Source organism: Furipterus horrens, unplaced genomic scaffold (genome assembly GCF_987537825.1).
Source record: "Furipterus horrens unplaced genomic scaffold, mFurHor1.1.pri manual_scaffold_2, whole genome shotgun sequence".
Taxonomy (NCBI): Eukaryota; Metazoa; Chordata; class Mammalia; order Chiroptera; family Furipteridae; genus Furipterus; species Furipterus horrens.
In genome coordinates this window covers 145,213,325-145,234,335 of record NW_028327172.1, presented here as the reverse complement: position 1 = coordinate 145,234,335, position 21,011 = coordinate 145,213,325, and the positions used below count along the sequence as shown (strand labels likewise).

Sequence of the window (21,011 nt, the reverse complement as noted above, 5' to 3'; positions counted from 1 at the left end):
CAATATGAAAGTTATTTCATTTCAACAGCATTTGGAATTAGTATTTAAACCAGACAGTCTGTTTCCTCATTTCCCAATATAACCTTGTTCTCTCAAAAGCATGAGAAAAGTCTGAAATGAAAGAAAAGCTTAAGAATAAGAAATGAAAAGAAAGAGGACATTAGAATAGTAAGAGAAATAATGAAGAAAATGAGGGGTGTTCAAGAAGTTAACAGGAGAATTAGAAGTTCATATTTCACTGATATATCAATACATCATCCCACTTTTAATTCACCTGGTATAAAAACCTGCATCTTATTACCTTTCCTTTAAACACATAGTTAGAAAAAACAACAGACATACCTGAAATTTCTGGGAGCACTGGATTTTGATGACATTTCTCTCCCGCTGATTTTGGGACCCAGGTGTGTTTTGCCATAATGGCTGAACAGGACCACCACAGGTAGTTTGAAGACCAACTGTTAATTTGCCACTCAGGTGGCTGGAGAAGTAATAGAATGTAATCTGTGAAAAATAATTAATACCCAAACAATTACAATAAAGAAATTCCCAATGTGAAAAGTTTTTTAAATGCTGTGTGCTTTCAAATACCTGACAAGCATGTTGGTTATTTGTCGGGAGAAAAACTTGGCTTCTTAAATTTGAAGGCGAGTCTGCTTTGGAGACCAGTGAGAGAAAGTGGGCTGTTAGAAACAAGAGTCAGCATTTAGAGTCTGAGTAATCACTGGTAAACTTAACTGATACACAAGGCAGTAATTTAGGCTTATATCCACATAGGAAAAATATATTTTTTGGTCAAAGAATGAAATATTTAACCACACCATGTACTTTTTCCAATGGCCTAACTGATATCTTTTACTTCATTATATTCTATTATTCTCCATTTAAGTAATTAATACTGATTATATTCCCTATAGCAATATTATCGCCTGCAGTCCACAACCCAATTTATTTTGTATGACATACAAAGCTATAACTCTGCACTGATGGTATCTAAAGAAAACATTATCTTAGGACTATCCACAAAAATAAGTAATTCAATGAAGACTTCAAAAGGGGTCACTGTCTGCAGTGATTTCTCTAGAAAGAACTGCATCAAATAATCCCAAGTTTTCCCAGGATTATGGAAAAAATACTAAGCCTTGATACTCTTCTGTATGCTACAGTACAGACTATGCCAGCTACTGTTTAAAAGCCTGTAACATAAATGAAGGACATTTTCTAGACTTTCATATATCTCATGCAATGCTTTACAAAGTTATAGTGTGTGATCTGGGAAGCATTACTTTCTTTTACTCTATTTGGTGTGCCACTATTTGTGAAAAGGAATGAAAAATGATACCGATGATGATTATGATGATATATCTACCCAATTTATTCAGTGGTATTTTAAAGTTAGGATGGCAATCAAATTCAATTGTCATATCATAGAAAGAATTAATAATAAAATTATAAAACTTTACCCTAATTAAACAGAAAACAATGACATTAGTGATTACTTATATATACAATCAGATGCCTAATTGAAATCCCAGCAATAACTAAAAATTGTTCTGAGAATGTATTCCCTGGAATTATTATATAAACACAATTTAGATGAAGAGCTGGTATAAGGGTGATACAAGTGGACTATCATTGTTTGCTCCTATTTCATATTCAGCAGGTAATGTTAAGCAAGTGAATAATTAATTAAGCATAAAGAGAATATGGATACACTGTTTTAGGTTTAAATAATGTTATTAGTAATAAAAATTATAATAGTATCCAACAGGCCCTAAATTGTTGTTTATAAATAATAAGTTACTAAAATCCATTTATGAATACACAGAAAAATTACTTTCATTTGTCAAGAAAATTACTTAAATTAATCATGTTTATTTTCAAATGTGTGGTCAAAAATCTAATTTGCCACATTGTCCTAGTAAATAATACAGTAGCATTTGCAATAAAATAATAAGTTATTTAAATAAAGAGTGTTGTATAAACTATGACATCTGTTATGTGTTATAACACTGTAAATTAATCCATATTTTGTCAAAAATTAAATAAAGGTTAATCTTCAGTATTATACAAAGTAAAATTTTAAATTTAGAAACAGCTTGGAAATCTTTAAGATTTATTCAATAATAAGCTTTATTTTCATGTGAAAAAAAAAATGGTATTTAAAGCACACCCAATAGCAATATTGGTTTTCTACCTTTAATTCCAACACAGTGATAATAACAGGCATATTTTAAAGTGCTCTTTTAATTTACCTTACTCCCTATAGCATGAATATAGAATTTCTTTAATCACAGATAGAGATATTTCTTAGAGAAAAATACCATAGTATAGAAAGTTCTCTTGCCTTCCATAAAACTTTAGTCATTTCATCTATGAGTACAAACTAAAGAACGAGACCCTCGGCAACATAAGTTATTCCCATGTGCCCATACCTTCATCTGACACCCCCTCCTACTACTGGCTCTAAACATCAAGAAGAGACTTGTGAAGCTGATAACAAAAAAATATATCTGACGTTGTCTCTATACATCCCTCTCACTCCTTGATGGAGACTATTATATTATATTACACATTTATCAACATCATCATATGTCTCATATCAATCTTTAAAACATTAATTTGTTTGTTTATATGATTCATAAATTCCTATTTTTAGCTTACCTCCATAAAAGTAACTGCATTGCATATGTTTAAAACATACTTAAAATAAACTTGTGAGATCCAAGATGGCAGAGGAGTAAGTGGAAGCTACACTAACCTCCTCCCAAGACCAGTCTGGACTTAAAACTTAATTGTGGAGAAATCATCTGGAATAACCAATTGAACACTAGCTGGAGATAAGTCTTACAACCATGGAGAGAGAAAAGGCCGCTTCATCACAACATGACCGGTAGAAAGTGCAGAGATGCGAAAGGGCTGGCTGGGCTCCCACAAGTGTCAGCTGAAGGGACTGAGAAACAGCTCAGCAACCAGGAGTTCCCCCTGAGAAGGCAGGGTCTAAACCCCCAACTGGGATTCCCAGTCTACAGCAACAGAGCAGAAAGTAAAATAGCATCCAACTGTGAAAAGTTAAAAGCCACAGGGTTTCTTGCTAGCCTGAGAGAAACAGAGGGAGAAAAAGAGCTCTTAAGCAGATCACATACAAAAATATTTTGGCACTCACTTACCCTGGGCTCAAGCAGAGGGAGGGCAGAGAAGACTAGAGATGCTTGGGGAGAATTTAGGGTGGTGGCTTTGAGGGGAGAACTGAGGGAGCAGCCGATGGGGTCCCAGTGCTGACTCAGCCCCAGTACTGCAGGCAGACCATTCCCCTCCAAGTGGCATCAGCCTGAGGGGAAGCAAAATCCCTGCCTACAGGAATTAAGCTGCCAAACTCATGGTCATTAAGCCTGGTGGCTAATCATAGATTGAATAGATTAACAACTAAAGAAGACAGACAAAGGCAGTAGATCCCTGGAAGTCTCCAACAGGCTGCCTAGGCCCAGACTGGTACATGATCTGACACCACCAGGGGCAGATCCAGGAAGTGCAGATTATTCTAAGAAGCATCAACAAACAATAGGAGTCACAAAAATGGGGAGACAGAGAAACAACCTCCCATCGAAAGGAAAGGAAGACTCCCCAGAAAGAGTACTAAATGAAACAGAAGGAAGCAAATTATCAGACATAGAATTCAAAAGATAAATTATAGGGAAACTCAATGAGCTCAGCGAGCTCAAAGAAAATGACAAAGAACTCCAGGGAAACTACAAGGAACTTACTGAGAATTATACCAGCATGAAAAAGGACATAGGAGCTATCAATAAGAGCCAGGAGGAAATGAAGAATACAATTTTTGAATTGAAAAATACAATAGAGGGAATTAAAAGCAGGCTAGAGGAAGCAGAAGAAAGGATCAGCGAGCTGGAGGACAACGTAGAAAAAATTGCCAGACAGTGCAACGAAATAAAAAAAAGACTGAAAAAAAAAAGGAAGAGGTTTTAAGAGAGCTGCGGAACATGAAATGTAATAATATTCATATCATAGGAATTCCAGAAGGAGAAGAAGAGGACCAAGAAATAGAAAACCTGTTTGAAAAACTAATGACAGAAAACTTCCCTGACTTGATGAAAGAAAGAGTCATGCAAGTCCAGAAAACATAGAGGGTCTCAACGAAGATGAACCCCAACAGGCCCATTTCAAGTCATATCATAATTAAAATGGCAACACTGAAAGACAAAGAGAGAATCCTAAAAGCAGCAAGAGAAAAACAGCTAATAACATAAAAGGGAGCTCCAATAAGACTATCATCAGATTTCTCAGCAGAAACACTACAAGCCAGAAGGGAATGGCAAAAAATATTCCAAGCAATGAAAAACAAAGGCCTACAGCCAAGAATGCTCTACCCAGTAAGGCTCTCATTCAAACTGGAAGGTGAAATAAGGAGTTTCCAAGACAAAAGAAGGCTAAAAGAATACATCTTCACCAAACCAGCATTGCAAAAGATGCTAAAGGTTCTGCTTAAGAAGATTAAGAAACAGAGAGAGACAGATAAAAACATAAGTACAAAGGGAAAAAAATCACAATGAATAAGTACCTATCAATAATAACCTTAAGTGTAAATGAATTAAATGCACCAATCAAAAGCCATAGGGTAGCTGAATGGATTAGAAAGCATGACCCACATATATGCTGTCTATAAGAGACCCACCTTAGAACAAATGATCTACACCGACTGAAAGTGAAGGGATGGAAAAAGTATTTCAAGCAAATGAACATGGAAAAAAAAAAGCTGGGGTAGCAGTACTTATATCAGACAAAATAGATTTCACAGCAAAGACCATAAAAAGAGACAAAGAAGGACATTTCATAATACTTAAGGGAAAAATCAATCAAGAAGATATAATCTTTGTAAACATATTTGCACCCAACATAGGAGCACCCAATTATGTAATGAAATTTTTTAAAGACTTCGGGAAGGATGTAGACAGCAATACACTCATAGTAGGGGACTATAACACCCCATTGTCAACAATGGACAGATCTTTGAAACAAAGAAACACCAAAGATATTGAGTCATTGAATAACACTCTGGGTCAAATGGATTTAGTTGATATATATGGAACTTTTCACCCCAAAGAAGAAAATATACATTCTTTTCAAGTGCACATGGAATATTTTCAAAGATAGACCACATGGTAGGACACAAAACAATCCTCAACAAACTCCAGAAAATTGAAATTATATTAAGCATCTTCTAGATCACAATGCCCTGAAACTAGAAATCAACCTCAAGGAAAAAACACAAAAACATTCAAACTCATGGAGAATGAATAGCATGCTATTAAATAATGAATGCGTTAACAATGACATCAAGGACGAAATCAAGAAGTTTCTGTAAACAAATGATAATGAACACACAACAACCCAAAACCTATGGGATACAGTGAAAGCAGTCCTGAGAGGAAAGTTCATAGCAATACGGGCCTACATAAAAAGGATAGAAGAATCTCTAATAAAAAAATCTAACCCTACAGCTACAAGAACTAGAAGAAAAACAACAAACAAAACCCAGAGCAAGTAGAAGGAAGGAAACCATCAAGATTAGAGCAGAATTAAATGACATAGAGTCTAAACAAACAATTCAAAAGATCAACAAAAGTAGGAGCTGGTTCTTTGAAAAGATAAAAAAATCGACAAGCCTTTAACCAGGCTCATCAAGAAAAAAGAGAGAGGACCCAAATAAACAAAATCAGAAATGAAAGAGGACAACCAATACCACAGAAATACAAAGGATTGTAACAAATTATTATGAACAACTGTATCACAAGAAATTTGACAACTTACAGGAAATGGACAAATTTCTGGAAAAATATAATCTTCCAAAACTAAATTAAGAAGAAGCAGAAAGTCTGAACACACCACCAACAACTAGTGAAATTGAAGCATTAATCAAAAACTCCCACTACACAAAAGTCTTGGGCTGGATGGCTTCACAGGTGAATTTTACAAAACATTTAGGAAAAAACTAACTCCTATCCTTCTTAGACTATTTTAAAAAATCCAAGAAGAGGGAAGATTCCAAAACTTTCTATGAAATCAGTATTACCCTAATTCCAAAACCAAGTAAAGACACAGCAATGAAAAAAACTACAGGCCAATATCACTGATGAAAATAGATGCTAAAATCCTCAACAAAATATTGGCAAACCAGATCCAACAACACATTAGAAAGATCATACACCACGATCAAGTGGTTCATCCCAGGGATGGCAAGGATGCTTTAATAATCACAAATCAATAAATGTAATACACCACATAAACAAAATGAAAGGCAAAAAACGCATGATCATATCAATAGATGCAGAAAAGAACTTGATAAAGTAAAACACCCATTTATGATGAAAACTCTCAGCAAAATGAGAATAGAGGGAGCATACCCCAACATAATAAAGGCCATAAATGAGAAACCTGAAGCCAACATCATACTCAATAGGCAAAGACTGAAAACATTCCCCCTTAGGTCAGGAACCAGACAAGGATGTCCACTCTCTCTACTCCTATTCAACATAGTGTTGGAAGTTCTAGCCATAGCAATCAGACAAGAAAGAGAAATAAAAGGCATCAAAATTGGAAAAGAAGAAGTAAAACTGTCATCATTTGCAGATGACATGATAGTGTACATAGAAAGCCTTACAGACTCCACTAAAAAAAATACTCAACATAATAAGTGAATTTGGCAAATTAGCAGGGTACAAAGTCAATATTCAGAAATCGAAAGCATTTCTTTACACCAACAATAAAATATCAGAGATAGAAGCTAGAAAAAACATCCCATTTACTATAGCAACAAGAAAAATAAAGTACCTAGGAATAAACCTAACCAAGGAGGTAAAAAAACCTATACTCAGAAAACTACATAACACTAAAGAAAGGAATTAAGGAAGATACAAATAAATGGAAGCATGTACCATTTTCATGAATGGGAAGAATCAACATCATTAAAACTACCAAAAGCAATTGATAGATTCAGTGCAATCCCTATTAAAATACCAATGACATATTTTACAGACCTAGAACAAATACTTCAAAAATTTATATGGAACCAAAAAAGACCCTGAATAGCCACAGCAATATTGAGGAAGAAGAACACAGTAGGAGGAATCACAATACCTGATACCAAACTATACTACAAGGTCACAGGAATCAAAACAGTATGGTACTGGCATAAGAACACACATATAGATCAATGGAACAGAATAGAGTACACAAATAATCCCCGGTCTATATGGTCAACTAATATTTGACAAAGGGGAAAGGAACATAAAATGGAGTGAGAAGAGCCTCTTCAACAAATGGTGTTGGGAGAACTGGACAGGGACATTCAAAAAAATGAAACTAGACCACCAACTTACACCACACACCAGAATAAACTCAAGATGGATCAAAGATTTAAAGTTGTGGCACCATAAAAGTCGTAGAGGAAAACATAAGCAGGAAAATTTTATATATCTTATGTAACAACATTTTCACTGATATATCTCCTAAGGCAAGGGAAATAAAGCAAAGAATAAACAAGTGGGACTGCATCAAAGTAAAGAGTTTCTGCTCAGCAAAAGAAAACATCACCAAGATGAAAAGGGAACCAACCATATGGGAAAATATATTTGCCAATGATACCTCAAACAAGGGATTAATCTCTAAAATATATAAAGAACTTACACCACTCAACACCAAAAAAACAGACAACCTCTAATTAAAAAATGGGCAAAGGACCTGAACAAACACTTCTCCAGAGAGGACATACAGAGGGTCCATAGACACATGAAAGAATGCTCAACATCACTAGCCATCAAAGAGACGCAAATAAAAACCACAATGAGACACCACCTCACACCAGTCAGAATGGCCATGAACAAATCAACAAATAACATGTGCTGGCAAGAATATGGAGAAAAGGGAACCCTGGGGCACTGCTGGTGGGAATGCAGACTGGTACAGCTACTATGGAAAACAGTATGGAATTTTCTAAAAAAACTAAAAATGGAACTGCCTTTTGAACCAGCGATTACACTGCTAGGACTATACCTGAAGAATCCTGAAACACCAAGTCAAAAGAACCACTGTTTACAAGAGCCAAGTGCTGGAAACAGCCTAGGTGCCCATCTGTAGTTGACTGGATCAAAAAACTGTGGTACATTTACACAATGGAGTATTATGTTGCAGAAAGAAAGAAGGAACTTCTACCATTTGCAACAACATGGATGAAACTAGAAAGAATTATGCTTAGCAAAATAAACCAGGCAACAAAAGAAAAATACCTTATCCTATCACTTATTACAGGAGACTAATGAACAACACAAACAAATGAGCAAAATTGAACCAGAAAATACAACAAGGATGCCAGCTTGTTAAACCAAGATCCTTCCCCGTGTGGGAAGGCCATCCTCCCTTCCACACCCCGACTCTTATTAGGGATTTCTGGACCCAAGGGTAGGTAGGACGACGACCATGTCCAGCTTGAAGCAGCTAGAGGAGCACAAGACCTTCGACCATTGTCCTTTATAAGATTATAAAGGGTCTTAAGTCTGAGAGGAGGGAATTGTTATTTTTTATTGTTATAAAGAAATTAATTAATTAATTTTAGAAAAAGAAGAATGTAGGAAAGGGCGAAGCTAAAGAACTTGTATGCACAACCCATGGACATAAACTAAGAGGGGTGGGATTGCTGGGGGCGGTGGCGTGCTGGGCAGAGTGGAGCAAAGGGGAGAAAAAAAATTGGAAATATTGTAACAACATAATCAATAAAATATACAAATAAATAAATAAACTTGTGATAAAAAATGGAAATGCCTTTTGACCCATAACCTCACTCCTGGGGATATATCCTAAGAATCCCAAGACACTAATCAGAAAGAATAGATGCATGCCTATGTTCATACCAACATTATTTACAAAAGTCAAGGTCTGGAAACAGCCCAAGTGTCCATCAGTAGATGAGTGGATAAAAAAAGCTGTGGTACATTTACACAGCAGAATTCTATGTGGCTGTAAAAAAGAAGGAACTCTTACTTTTTGCCACAGCATGGATGACCCTGGAAACTATTCAGCTAAGCAAAATAAGCCAGTCAGAGAAAGACAAATACCATATGATCTCACTCATAGGTGGAATCTAATTAACAAAATAAACTGACAAACAAAATAAAACCAGAGGCATGGATACAGGGAACAGACTGACATATCTCAGAGCCAAGGTTGCGGGGATAGAGGACTAGAAGAGATTAGCCAATGAACATATATGCATAACCCATTGACACAGACAATAATGTGCTGAAGACCAGGGTAGGGATCAGAGGCTAGGTGGAGGGGCAGGGGGGAGGGTAATGGGGGACATCTGTAATAATGTCAACAATAAAAATATTAAATATTAAATAATAAAAATAAAATAAGCCTGTCTTAAAGTGTTAAGTATTAAAATTACAAAGAACATAAACACCATAATTTTATTTGTAATCATAAATATTAATGTTTAAGGGCTTTCAAAAATATTTTTTCTCAGTTTCTGAGTAGGTGTTGGAGTAAAAACCAAACATAATCAAGATTGATAACCAAAAAGAAAGATTATGAAGTATAAAAGCAACAAAACTATGAATCAAGTTGTGAAGCTAAATCTAATAACTTTGGCAGTGAATTCTACCAACTGTAATCCACAGGAAAAAGAAGGTATAATTTTCAGTCTCATTTTCTTCAACCATTAATAAGCAGCCTTGTGTTTCTTCCATTTCCCAAGTTCCAAGTGATTAATGAGAATGATAGTGATCAAAAGAAACAAATTCCATTGCATGCTACAGAGTAACAAACTAGCTCAAAGAAACTAAAAAAAAAAAAAAAAAAAAAAAAAAAAAGAGTATTTTAGCAGTGAAATAATATCAGTTCTTAAAAACATTTCCCAAAAAATCAGGCTACAGGAATGAATCATCATACCATAACAAGGTCCAAGGACTAAACCAAAGGTTAAAATGTCACAAATTTTGGACAGGCCTAAGTGTGTTTATCTGTGACAGAAATATGCTTCAGTTCAGATAACAGAGAGGAAATAATAGTCTTTGATACAAACTTCTTTTCTGTATTGATATAGAGAATGTCAACAAAGAGAAATTATAATATCAAAATTTAATCATCATAATTGATTATATGATCACTAAAATCAAAATATAATTCAGTGTTGATGAGTACATAATATATAAAGGTGTAATTTGTGGCAATAACAGCATAAAGCTGGGGAGAATGGAGCTAGGTAGGACAAACATTTTCATATGCTATTGTCATTAAATTGCTATTAATCCAACCTAGATTGTTTTAATCCTCAGGTAGTCACTAAAAAAAATTCAAAAATATATAGTGGAAAAAGTGATTAACTATAATACAATAGAAAATGTCTATGTAGCACAAAAGAAAACAAAACAAAACAAAGACATAAAGTAGACAGAAAACAAATAGTAGATGGCAGGTGTAAATCATGTCTCATCCATAATTTTGTTATATTTAAATAGATAAAGTCTTCAATCAAAAGTTCAAGGTTGGTGTATTGTATAAAACTATGATCAATTCATAAAATGTGTCTCTTGTAGAAATCTTGCAGAAAATAAAAAGATAAAATAGATAATATACAAATGACAAAAAAAGAGTGTTAGGCATCCAGAAAAAAATGTTAATACAAAAAAATTGTTTTAAAGACAAATGACACAATACAAAGAAAAAAATAAAGAAGTCATCAAGAAAATATAACCATTATATATATTTAGGCACCTAGTAACAGAGCCTCAAGATATATGAAAAAAAAAAAAAAGCTAATAGAATCAAATGGAAAATATTCAGTTCAACAATAATAATTGAAGTCTTCAATAACCCTCTTTCAAGAATGGATAGAACAATTATACAGAATATCAGTAAGGAAACAAAAAACAGAACACTATAAACCAATTAGAACTAACAGATATAGATAAAACACCTCATTGAACAACAAGAAAATATATATGATTCTATAGTGCACACAGAATATTTTTCAGAAAGGACCATATTTGAGGCCCAAAAATAAATCTCTCAATACATTTAAAATAATGTAAATTATACAAGTATGTTCTACAACCACAATGGAGTGTTTTGACTTACTAAAAGAAAAAACATGGGATATTAGCAAATATGTGGAAATTAAATAACACATTCCTGAATAACCAATGGGTCAAATGAGAAATTAGAAAATACTTGAGATAAATCAAAATGAAAATATAATATATCAAAATGTATAGGATGAAGTTAAATAAGTATTTTGAAATAAATTTATAGCTGTAAATTAATAAACTTTTTAAAGGATAGTTTAAAATTAAAAATCTAGAGGATCCAAGATGGTGGCAGAGAAGGTAGATGTTACACTTACCTCCTCCAGGACCAAACCTGACTTACAATTAAAGAGCAATCAACCTGAATAATCAACTGAAGACTAGCTAAAGAGAAGCTTTATAACCAAGGATTTACAGAAGAATCTATATCGATATTGCTAAGAAGGGTAGAGATGTAAACAGGTGGCAGCTGAGATTCTGGAGGAATATCTCAGCTGCAAAGGTTCCCCCTAAGGAGCATGGGGTCTCAACCTTACACCAGGCTCTCCAACCCAGAGCAACAGAACCAGGAAGAGTCATTCACATTGTATCTGGCTGTGAAAATCAGTGGGAATTTTGTCCAACAAGGAGAGACAGGAGTCTGCTAGAGACACAGGTGCCCTTTTAAAGGGCCAACACACAAAATCTCATTCGTAGCCCCTCACCCTAGGCTCTGGCACAGGGAGGGCAGTGCAATATAGAATCAGACAAGGAAAGACTGGGATTTGTGGAACTGGAGAGAGAGCTGAGGGGACAACCATTTGACCCATGGCTGAGTCACTTTCTAACACTGCGAGAACCATCTTTCTTGAGTGGAGCCCTCCCCTCCTTGTGGCATCTGCCTGGGAAAATTTGATAGCGCCACCATCTAGACACCATGTCACCCCACCCTGCAGAGCTGGTACCCTACTGAGGAGTCAACTGCCTGGATCAAGGTGTAGAGGTTTGGGCATATTCAGGGGTTGTTAGTGACTGAGTTGTGTGACTTTGGGGTAGAAGCCATTCCCCACATTTGCACTATAGAGGTACCTGAAAGAGAAGAGAGAAAGAGCAAGGGATTTAAAACCTATTTGAAGAAATAATGATGAAAAACTTCCCTAAGCTGGCAAAGAAAATAGACACACAAGTCCAAAAGGTACAGAGAGTCCCAAACAAGATGACTCCAAAGAGGGCCATTCCAAGACACATCAGAATTAAAATTCCAAAGGTTAAAGACAAAGAGAGAATCTTTAAAGCAGCAAAAGGAAAGCAGTTAGTTACTCACAAGGGAGCTTCCATAAGATTGTCAGCTGATTTCTCAACAGAAAATCTGCAGGCCAGAAAGTAATGGCATGAAATATTCAAAGTAATGAAAAGCAAGAACCTAAAACCAAGATTATCCTATCCAGCTAAGCTCTCACTTAGAATCAAAGGACAGATAAAGAGCTTCTCAGACATGAAAAACTTAAAGGAGTTTATTACCACCAAACCAGTATCACAAAAAATGTTGTAGGAACTTCTTTTAAAAAAAAATAAAAAATATGAAGAGTAAAATAGCAATAACTACATATCTTTCAACAATTACTTTATGTGTACAAATTAAGTTTGAGAATCGAGTTTCCACTGTACTTATATGTGGAATTAAAAACAATAACAAAATAAATGAACAAACAAAACAGAAACAAACTCATAGAACATTTTGACAGATGCCAAATGAGAGGAGGTATAGGGGGCTGAGTGAAGAAGGAGAGGGGATTAAGAATTAACACCAACACTTCACGAACTTTTTCATAAATTAGGAGAGAACACTTTCCAACTCATTCTGTGAGGCCACTATTACCTTGATTCCAAAAAGAAGCACATCACTAGAAAAGAAAGCTGCAAGTCAATATCCACAATAAATATAAATGTAAAGAAACTAAGCAATATACTAGAAAGCTTCATTGACTGAGATAAAAAAGGATTATTCACCATGACCAAGTAGAATATATATTGAGAATGCAAAGTTTGTTCAATGTATGAAAACCAATCATGATAAATCGATCAAGTAAAGTCCAAAAACCATGTGACCAACTCAATACCTGAAAAAGACACATTTGACAAAATCTAACACTCTCTCATGATAAAAACACTCACCATAATAGTCACAGAAAGGAATATGCTCACCAGGTAAATGGCATCTACCAAAAGCCCTCAGTTATCATAACCGATGTAAAAGATAAAAAGTTTTCGCTAAAAGGAATAAGATAAGGATATCTGCTACAGTCACTTCTATTCAGCATTGCACTAGAGTTTCTGACCTGACAATTAGAAAAGGAAATTAAATAAATGACATCCAGAATGGATATAGAAAATACAACTATCTCTATTTGCAAATGACATGATCTTATATATATAAGGTCCCAAGGAACCATGTGATTGCATTGGGGCCAATTGAGCTGTCCAGGATTACTTTCCTATTTTAAGGCTGTCCTGTTAATAATGTTAATTACATCTACAAAGTTCTTTCACAGAAGAACTTAGATTAGTGTTTGATTGAATCACCTGGGAATAGAAATCTTGTAGGAGGGGGGCGCATCTTTAAAATTCTTCCTGCCACAATTACATTGGCACTAATATGGTTCTCTCATTTCATTTGCTGTATTTTAAGATGTTAAACAAAGTTTATAAAGCCTAATGTAGTTGAGTCCCTGTAAGTTCTTACTTGACTAATTCAGTTGTAGAACACATTGAATCTATGTGACCATAAATTATAGTTGACAGACTTGGTTTGCAGAGAACAGAAATCTGCTCTTCACATTAATTGGTAAAATTCACTGCCCACTTTTATTTGGTTATGGTTCAAAAGACACAGTCTTTGACATTTGCATTGTATTTATTTCAATATACTAATATTTGATTTTGTGTATTTCTGTTGAGTTTGAATATTTCATTTGTACCTGAATTAATTTGAAAACTACATACCCATATAAATTTAACAAATAAATAAGCCATCTGCCTGTAAAGATAAAATTCCTACCAAAAAGAAAGAAAACTATACATAGGAAGATATTTCTGCAGAGAAATTATAGAATTTTTGCTCCAATCAAATAAATATTTATTATTTACTCTAAGATATTTGACAGCTTGACTACTTAAATGGAGAAATTTCATCGATATCGTATCAGTCAATTCAAATAATCACCTAAGTTGCCAATTCTGATTCCCTGATTAATGTATTACTCTGACTTTGAAATAAAATAAGTGGAAAAATAAACATATTCTATTATTCAATAAAAATAGGCATATAATTTGTTGAGGGGTTATGAAAAACTCGTGTAGATTATCCATTTAAATGCACACTCATGCAGACACATATCAAGGATCTTGATATTATTAGCCAGACAATCAAAAAATTTGTGGAAGAAACTAAAGCTCTGTGTAAAATACTACTTGAGGCAGAATGAATCATTAAGTACCAAATGTGTATGCCCTTGAAATTCATCATGTAACTCCTCAGCCACTGCCACATCCATCAGTGTCTCTCATTTCTGCTGCCTGGTTGGACAGCAACTGAATTAGAATTGTCATCTGTAAAGGAGTTTGGGGAGAGGAAGGAAAGAGAAAAAGATGTGGTATTGATGAGCAACATCAGTAGCCTTTTGGAGACAATTCCTGAAATTTCCAAATACACTTTTGGCCTAATTGTCATTTACGAAGATAATAACCTCTCATCGTAGCAGACTGCTATACTATTGCCTGAGCACACCAAGTAAATCTTCATGGTTCTTATATCATCTTTTCAATTTGAACTATCTTTTCTTTTACTTCACTGTCCATTGAAACACCATTCAGCTTTCAAGTCCTTTCTCAAATGCCCCCCTCCTTTTCAGTGTCAGAATTTCCCTGTAGACACAGGGCAATTTGCTCAGACTAACATTATAGCACTGTTTAAATTTATCCCGGTATTATAATTAATTGTGTTATTCTCAAAAATGCTTTCCATAGACATCACAAACACCGTGATATGCAACAAGTGTTTAAATAGTCTTAATAATATTCCCAGAATTTATTGTGATGACTTACATACACTGAGATTAATAAAAGCTTTTGAATTAAAATGAACAATTGTCACCACTGCATATATGTGTCCATAAACATACAAAATTATTTTCACCTTTAATTATTTTTTTACTTTTAAAATAGTGTAACTACAACATTCAAAACAGGACAAGTAGAATAATACACTGTAATTCTATTCCAAGAACACAAATATTATATGTATTTTTATTGTAAAAAATAAGCTTAACTAGTATAAAAAATCTCCTAAATTGAAAATGCAGATGAGTTTTTAAAATAACAGCAATGATAAAACTGGCTCTTATACAGAATCAGAGTACAGTAGTCCCTTTCTATATCGCGGTTCATTTATCACAGCCTCACTGTATCACGGGATTTTTAAAAATATTATATTTAATCATTTATCGCTGATTTTTTGCTTCACAAACAAAACCAATGGCTCACTGCAATACATAAATCTTATTATGGATTCAGTTATTTTAGATGGTGATAATGAATCTGGCTCCCAACTTTTAGCTATTGCAATGCCTATGAATCATTTGCTCTCATATGTCTCTCATTTAGAACGTCCCCACTGTTTGTGCCTTTCAGTAAGGAGATTTTCCACAGCATACATTTACTTAGCCTAGTCTTCCTCATGGGCAGAATACCTGGTATTTTTTCTTTTTGTTGCATGTGGCTTTTATCCTATTTTTATTGCTTCCTCATCTTGGACTTAACATCAAGATCTCCATAATTGTGCTTCCCTCTTTTCTTCCCTTCTCTTGTTCCTTTTTGTTTTTCTTTCTTTCCTTTTTTTTCCTAATTTTGCCATACTAATTTTTTGATAGGCTAGTCAAGGGGTAAAATGGAGGCAACTCACATCAAAACTGAGGTGTTAGATGTAGATAGAGGCAGACACCATTTTAGCCGTATCACTTGATTTAAGATATCTGGAATCAGACTAAATGGGTTTGAACCTGCCATCTGTGTGGTCTCAGTTTCCTTATCTGTAAAATGGGAATAATAATAATACAAGCTTCAGGGGAAATGGGGCAAATATTGCCTGGCATACTTATTGAACAGTGGTGATATTAATAATAGTGATGCATCTCTTGCAACTATAATTGAATGTTAAAATATGAGTATTTCCCTAGAGATAATTTTAAGTAAGTATATTTCTGCCTTTATATATTAGCTATTTGGAATGTTTATGGCAATAATCTTGTTCAAATCTTGTCTTCATTCAAAAACCCTTATTTCGTGAGTATTAATAAAATTTTTGATTAACTTATTCTTTTTTTCAGATTTAATGTGTTTTATTGATTAAAATATTACATTTGTGCCAATTTCCCTTCCCTCTGCTCCCCTCCACCCGGTGGCCCCCCTCCCTCCAGTTGTCCCCCCCTTTTAGATTATGTCCATTAGTTGTGCATACAGTTCCTCCCAACCTCTCTCCGTCTATTCCATTCCCTCCTACCATGATCCCCAATTCCTATATCATCTCCCTCCCTCTCCCCACTCCCCCTCCCTGTTGACCTCCCCCCAATATGCTTCCCGTACCCACAGTTCCTTTTCCACTCTCGTTGCCTGTTTAGTTTGCCTTTGTTTCATCTCCCTAGCTTCTGTTTTTTACACCAGTCCCTTTAACATCTCATATAACAGTGGTTTGGATCTAATGAACTCTTTCAGTTTTATTTTGTCCTGAAAACACTTTCTCTGTCCTTCTATTCTGAATGACAATTTCGCTGGATAGAGTATTCGTGGCTGTAGGTTTTGGATTTTCATTGCTTTGAATATTTCTTGCCAGTCCCTTCTTGCCTGTAGGGTCTCCCTTGAGAAGTCAGCTGATAGTCTAATTGGGACCCCTTTGTACATAATTCTTTTCTTCTCTCTTGCTGCTTTTAAGATTCTCTCTTCATCTTTAATTTTTGACATTTTGATTATAATGTGTCTTGGAGTGGTTCTCCCTGGGTCGTCTCTTGGGAACTCTCCTTGCTTCCTGGACCTGCAAGTCTATTCCCTTCCCCAAGTCTGGGAAGTTCTCCTTTATTATATTTTCACTCAATTTTTCAAGTTCTAGTTCATCTTCCTCACTCTCTGGCAAACCAATGATTCTTATGTTGGGCCTTTTATAGCTGTCCCAGAGGTTTCTGATCCTCTCATTGTTGCTTCCCATTTCCTCTCTCTGCATTGGTTGACTGCTTGTTCCTTCTCCATATTCCAGTTTGTTGAAATGAACTCTGGATTTTTTTTTCTCACCATCTTTCTCGTATGCGGTTTTGTTCCTTTCGTTATGAAAGTTTTTCGCTTCTTTCTTATCTTTTTCCTGCTCTTTTGTGAATTCTGTAAGCCACCTGATAACAATGGCCCAGAACTGAGCCTCTGACAGGTTTCTTATCTGTTCATCTGTCAGGTTCTCCATCTGTTGCCTGGTGAGCTGTGCCACCGGGATTTCTATAGTTGTCTGCCTCATTTTGACAGATGCGTTTTGTTTTCTTGGGCCGGCTGTAGGGGGCAGTGCCTGTGTACGCGTCACAAATCAGCGACCGGCGCCTGCCTGTCTGCGACCTATTTCGCAGCCCTGTGGTGCTTTCTTTGGGGGCGGGGGTCCAAGATGGATTCACACAGTTATTCCGCTAGGAGACCGGGATCCGTCCTCCCGCCCCCCTGGGCCTCACTGTTCAAGGCGATGCGGCGGCTGCTTTCCCCAGCGCCGGGGTCGCGCACTGCCAGGGGCTTGACTGCCTCCGGGCTTTTTCCCCGCCCCGCCGCTGACCGCAAACAGCGCTGCCCTCTTTAACTCTTACCTGCCCAAATGGCACCGCTGGTTTATAACTTCATATGTTGGGCTTCCGTGTAGTTTTATTTTCTGGAATTTCTAGTTATCCTTTGTTTTGAAGTAGTTGTATTCCTCTCTAGTTATAGAGGGAGACCTAGCGTGTCCGTCTAAGCCTCCATCTTGGCCGGAAGTCCTGATTAACTTATTCTTAAAATAATTTGCCAGTGCTCCAAAATAATATTTTTCACTATATAATCAATACTTTGAGAAGTTTTCAGAGCTAAATTTGAAAATCTATTAGAACATTAAAAACATCGTTATGTCAATATTTGAAATCTACTAAAGCTCTGGCAGAGTGATTTCAATGTAGTACTGATTTTTAAAAGATCATTTTACTTACAGGTATTAAATACCAGGTTTAAATGGAAATATTAGAACTTTTGTTAGTTTTCCCAAGTGTTAAATTGGAGCTGAAGTCCATATTATTAAATCAACACATTATTAAACAGCATCAAATTTTTTAATTTTATTCTAGAAAGTTGTGACAGTCTTAGTCTAGGACTTGAGGCCCTTTGCTATCTCCACAGCCACACCTGCAGTGACATATTGCTGGGCATGTTTTTGGTCATGTGAGATTGTTGGGCAGCAAACAATAGCTTTCCAAATCTCAGCTATACTGTGTTAACTCATGGCCATATTAATGGTATTTTCCCCAATAAGCTATAAGTAGGGTATATGTGCCTAATTATTTTTTTATTTATTTAGTTCCCCTCCGACAGTTTAGTATAAAAATTTTTAAGCATAAAAACATTGAAAAAATGTACTGTGAATAGCCACATACCCATCATTTAAGTTATACAAATCAGATAATTATATTTGTTTTATCAAATATCTATTTATCTACCCAATCCCTTTCTCAATTCATCAATCCATCATATTTGTAATTCATTCAAAGAAAGTGGCAGGAATCACTTTACCTCATAAATGTTAGCATGGTATCCTTAACTAGATGCAGGAGTCAATAAACCATGGTTTCTGTAAATAAAGTTTTATTGGATCACAACAATGCCCATTCATTCACAAATTTTCTGTGGCTGCTTTTGTGCTACAACCTTGGAGTTGAGTGCTTGTGATAGAGTCCATATGGTCCGCAAAGTCTGAATGGTTTGGCCCTTTAAGAGAAGTTTGCTCCCTCACTAGAGTTCAATATTTATTAGAGCTTTTTTTTTCTATTGAGTTAAAACTTAAATTATATAAAAACACCAATATTAAGTGTATTCTTAGAGGGGAGCAAAGGGAAAAATTGGGACTACTGTAACAACATAATCAATAAAATATACTTTTAAAAAAAGTGTATTCTAGCTTTTTCTAAGGTGGTTGTAGCATTTCATGTTCCCACCAACAATCCAACAGATTTCTTTTCCACACTTTTGTCAATACTTAGTGTTTACTCTTTTCATTTTGATCATTCTGCTAAGTATTTTGTGGTATCTCACTATGATTTGAATTTAAATTTTACTAATAACTATTGAGATTGACCACATTGCATGGGCTTATTGGCTATGTTTTATGACTTTTCTGCTCACATATTTTGCCTATTTTTATTAGGCTACTTGTATTTTCATTTATGAGTTGTAATTTTAAAAAATAAACTTTTTTGGAATAGTTTTATATTCACAGCAAAATTGAGCAGAAGTTGTAGAGATTTCCCATATACCTACTGACCCTCCACATACACAGCCTCCCGCACTATGAAAACCCACACTAGACAGGTACCATTTGTCAGAGTTGATGAACCTAGATGGGCACATCATTACTACACAAAGTTCATAGTTTATACTGGGGTTCACTCTTAGTGTTATACATTCTATGGGTTTGTATCTGCCATTGTAGTAGTATACAGAATAGCTTCACCCCCTAAATATGTGCTCTCCCTTCCTCCCTACTAACTCCTGACAACCACTGACTCTTTTACTCTCCCCATGGTTTTGCCTTTTTCTGTGGCATATAGTTGGAATCATAGAGTAAATATCTTTTTCAGGTTGGCTTATTTCAACAAGTAATATACATTTACGTTTCCTTCATGTCTTCGTGGCTAGACAGCCCATTTATTTTTCCTTTTCATTAAATATATTGAGGTGACATTGGTCGATAAGATTATATAGGTTTCCACTGTAGAATTCTATATTACATAATTTAGATGTTACATTGTGTGTTTACCATTCAAAGTCTATTCTCCTCTGACACCATATATTTGACCCCTTTTACCCTCTTCAACATTCCCCAAACCTTTCTCCCCTGTTAACCATCATAATATTGTCTGTTTATGAGTTTATTTTTGTTTGTTTGTTATTTTTTATTTATATCCCACACAAGTGAAATCCTTTTCATTTGACTTATTTTACTTAGCATAATACTCTCAAGATCCATCCATGTTGTCTAAAATGGCAGCATTTCTACTTTTCTATGGCTAAGTAGTATTCCAGAGTATATATGTACCATATTTCTTTGTACACACCCCATTTTTTAGTGCTGAATAATACTCTACTGTCTGGATGTACCACAGTTTATCTGTTTACCTGTTGAAGGGTATCTTGGTTGCTTCTACCTTTTGGCAATGTGAATAAAGCTGCTATAAACATCCATGTGCAAGTTTGTGTATAAAATTAGTTTTAACTCTTTTTGCCTAGCCCTGGCTAGGAGGCTCAGTTGGTTGGAGTGTTGTCCTATGTACCAAAAGGCTGTGGGTTCAATCCTTGGCCGGGGTGCATACATAGATCGCAGGTTTGATTCCTGGTTGGGACATATATGGGAAGCAACAAATCAATTTTTTTCTCTCTCTCTAAAATCAATAAACATATCCTTGAGTGAGGATTAAAATACATAAGTTAAACAAACAAACAGGCAAACATCTTTTTTTTTTTTTTTTTTTTTTTTTTTTTTTGTAAAACCAAGAAGCACAGTTGCTGGAGAATATGCTGAGATAATTGTTTGCTTTTATACGAAACTACCACAGTGTCTTCCAAGTGGCTGGACCATTGTCTGTTCCTGCCATCAATAAATGAGAGTTT

At 35.3% G+C, this 21,011-nt stretch overlaps 1 protein-coding gene across 1 annotated transcript in view; it reads right to left on the bottom strand.

Annotated features, from left to right (window-relative positions):
- The window catches only part of MALRD1 (MAM and LDL receptor class A domain containing 1), a 622,346-nt gene that overhangs the window by 580,181 nt on the left and 21,154 nt on the right, over positions 1–21,011 (bottom strand). The window contains 2 exon segments of the mRNA XM_090268028.1: positions 342–504; positions 592–683. Of these exon segments, the coding sequence (XP_090124154.1) occupies positions 342–504; positions 592–683 (255 nt within the window).